The sequence below is a fragment of the Tripterygium wilfordii genome, chromosome 14, assembly GCF_013401445.1.
Source record: "Tripterygium wilfordii isolate XIE 37 chromosome 14, ASM1340144v1, whole genome shotgun sequence".
Lineage (NCBI taxonomy): Eukaryota > Viridiplantae > Streptophyta > Magnoliopsida > Celastrales > Celastraceae > Tripterygium > Tripterygium wilfordii.
Window position 1 is genome coordinate 11105305 of NC_052245.1, and position 3716 is coordinate 11109020.

The window sequence follows — 3716 nt, forward strand, 5'->3', positions numbered from 1 at the left end:
AAAACTCAAGTACGCTACCGAGACCATGCTGCCGAAACACAAGAGCTAAGAGGTGGGACTGGGAGCCCTCCTCCCAGAGATGTGGTGAAAATCCGCCCCTGATGTTGCTGTTAGTGCCCATTCATCAACAATGACTATTATTCGAATATTCGCTCGAGGCTGGAACTCTATCTGTTCTGAGTAAAGATCCTCTACTAGGAGAGATCCTAGCATGCAGCAACTAGGAATTCGCATCTGCTTTTATCCGGTACTGATATATTGGGTCATATTGGGCCCATTAATATTTTGATCGGGTTTACGAGAGACATCTAATGTTTCGGATTTATATTCAACAGTTCAAAATTTTCATACATTTTTCATGTTCAATTTTTCAATTTTGTTTTTTGTTTGGGTCAAAAATAAAATATCGTACTCATAAACCCGATCAAAATACATTAATTCTTGTAATTGTAGAGCTACTACAGCGGGATACAGCCTGCTCGCTCGTACGCAGATTATCTTGGTCCACGAGTTTCTAGTTATGGAATTGGGCTTTAAGTGGGCCTTCGCAATCATTTCAACTAACTCAGTGGGCTTTGAGCGTGGTAAAATTAATCCGCAGTCTGGTTTAAAAAATGGGCTGAAATGTTGGGACACGCAGCCCAAGTCCTAGAGTCAGGATGCAATCAGACCAGGCCCAACTTGTAATGGTGGAGGCCTTCCAACACCTAATGGCGCCAATTCGGCCCATTATTCCATTTCCACAAATAGTTAAGAGCAGAAAACAATCTGTAACCTCTCAAACATGTAGAATCAATATATATTGTTCGTCTGCTCGTAATATATGCCTGATGTTAATAAGAAAAAACAGGAACAGTTGTATGAATATCCTTGAAGAATTCTTCAGAAACTAAAAGATTCCATATCGATTTTCTTCCAAAAACCAGTCATTGGAAATCACAAATCATCTTCAAAGGAAACATGATTTTGTCACGAACAAAAAACCTAAGGGCACTGAAGAAATTCTAAAGAAGAAAGAGAGGAAAAAAAGAGGGTCTTCTCTCTTCTTGTACCTATACTTGTTATGGAAAGTCATCCATGTTCAGTTCATGATCACTTCATTGAACTGTGAAACCATTTCATTTTCGTATATACACAATTACACAAATGCATTTCTCATGAGCTAGCAAGTGTTTGGAAAAATAAAAGACACATGGGTTTGCTTTAAATTTTCAATTAAAATGCAGTAATGATATAGGGATTCCAAAAAACTAATATACCAGTTATCTCAATTGCTGGGTTGTATGCACGGAATTTCACAAGTATCAAGTCTCGCCATATGGTTAATTTGAAGGAAAATAATATGAAAGAACAGCATCATACCTTAATTTCATATAAGATTCTGCAAACACAAAAGAGTCTATACATATGAGTGATGGTGATCATACATACTATCGATCATTACCAAGTCGAAGCTCCAAATCCAATTCATCATCCTTGACAAGACCCTCTACATTTCCGGATCCGACTCGCAAGCTCAAATTCGCTCCCCAAAGCTGCTCTTGACCACCACCACTCAAATTATGCTGATCTTGCGGATGAAAACAACCATAAGGGTAATTATTTCTTGAAACATCGGATACCACGGTCGCCGGTGGCAACTGGAAACACATGTTGTAATTCCTTTGAGCCTCGAATATCGGATAGTATGTGTTTGGACACGAAGATTCTCTTGTGACCGACCGAGAATTGGTAGGATACAAGTATTGATCCTCGTCGAAGTTGGAAGAGTTGTTGTTGTTGGTTTGCTTTGCCTTGGCTCGATCTTTGCGATGTATGTTCATGTGACCACCTAAGGCTTGAGCATTTGTGAAGCCTCTCTTGCAGAAGGTGCACTCATAGGATCGCTTTTTCGACACCTTCTCGTCTTTGATTTCTTCATTTTCTTCGCTCGAAGGCTCTGAACTGCTTCTGTATTTTTCAGAATCCATGGCCTCTGATCACCCAAGTTGAATATATGAAGAGAGAGAGACAGAGAGAGATAGGGTTTTATGTGTAGAGAGAGAGAGAGACAGGGAGAGGAAAAGGTGTATAAGAGTGAAATATATGGAGACAACAAGATGACATAGGCATTGCCATTCTGTCCGAGTTATTTTGTGTTAGGAGGTAAGACTGTTTGGCTTTTGCTATTTGGAGTTATTGTTGCAGTCGGCTTTGTGATTGATCCATTATTATTGACTTCCTTTTAATTAATTTTATCTCTTTTATTTTAATTACTATACATTTTTGCTTATGTAGCTCTCATGCCTAGGTGTTTTTCGTAGCTTTTATTTTATTTTATTTATGGTACATGTATCTCTCTTGCTTCCTAATCCTATGCATGTGTGTCTCTTAATTGCAGCTGCAAAATAGCTCCATAGAGTGTCCATTTTAAGGTGTGAAACCTCCCCAAAACTTCACATCTCTTTCTTACATATTTGGGTATTGAATTTACACCCTTTAATTACATGTGATATGCAAATCTCAACATTTTCAAGCAATTACCACACACCATAAAACCCCATTAAAGCTAACCACTTAACAATAGTATAACTGACTCTCTCTCTAGGCTTAGGCGTAAAAATCTCGTTCGAAGTTAGGAGTTCGATTTTAAACTGTCACAACTATTTCCAATTAAGTGGTTTGCGCTGGGCCTCCGCCCAACTAATCTGTCAGGCGGATTAGCGATATGTCTAGTCTGATCCAAGTTTTATTTAATGGGTTATTCAAATAGTATGTTTGTTGAGTTGTTTTTAATTAAAAGACACCCATTAAAGCTTCTTGGGAAATTCTTCCGGAATCGGCTCTTGTTGGACTGTTTGACCAAGTAGTCAAGTACATCAAAGTTTAAACAAGTCATTATTAATAAATTAACCCTTTTTTGTTTCAAGTTATAGTGAGAATGGGAGAGATCATGTAGAGTGAAATGTAATGAATTTGGAAGTATCATGTGACCTAATTGCTTGCCTCATCATGTATGCCTAGAAATAGAGATCTTGATCTTCTGGGGGACCAAGCAGAGACATTTATTTATGTCACCAAAGAAGTATTAGTGTCCTCTTATACACCTGCCAGCCATCTCATTCACTTAACCTAAGCCATCTCCAATTAATAAAACAATGAGAACTCTAGTCTAGGCATAATCACATAGGAGGAATTAAGCAAAATTGGAGCTAGGAGCAGTTCAAAAGAGAATAATTTGATGTAACCCATCACTACTAATTAGTTTTTAATGGATATATAATCCCTAACATACCAAATGTCTTTTTTGTGGCTTTTTTTGTATATCTCCTTTTTCTTCTGTGGAATCCTAAGACGGCCAAACTACGCGTTTACTAATATAATTAATTAAAACATGTTCATATCCTTCAAATTTCTAGCTAGGCTAGGCCTAGCTAAGTACATCGATCCTCAAGAATTGTAGTTGTGATTAATTACTCTTGTAATTATATATAATGCAATCAATTTACAACAAATGGAAGAAATTTTATTTTGCCAATGAGAACAATGTGAGTATTGTATATAGTATCGTAATGCATATGCTTGATTAGTGCCAGTTCATTATGCTTTAGCGGCAATGACAAAATCGATTAAATGAAAATCGAAAATAAAAATCATTATGATCTCAGCAATACATGTCCCAAAAGTGTCCTAGTGTATGTATGACACTTATTTATTGGATATGATTTTCAATGAAT

At 37.1% G+C, this 3716-nt stretch overlaps 1 protein-coding gene across 1 annotated transcript; it reads right to left on the reverse strand.

The window, feature by feature from the left end:
* Positions 1-1430: 1430 nt before the first annotated feature.
* On the reverse strand, positions 1431-2019 carry LOC120014243 (zinc finger protein 10-like). Its single transcript, XM_038866160.1, has one exon. It carries the CDS (start codon positions 1968-1970, stop codon positions 1431-1433), a length of 540 nt encoding a protein of 179 aa, XP_038722088.1. The 5' UTR covers positions 1971-2019.
* Positions 2020-3716: the final 1697 nt, after the last annotated feature.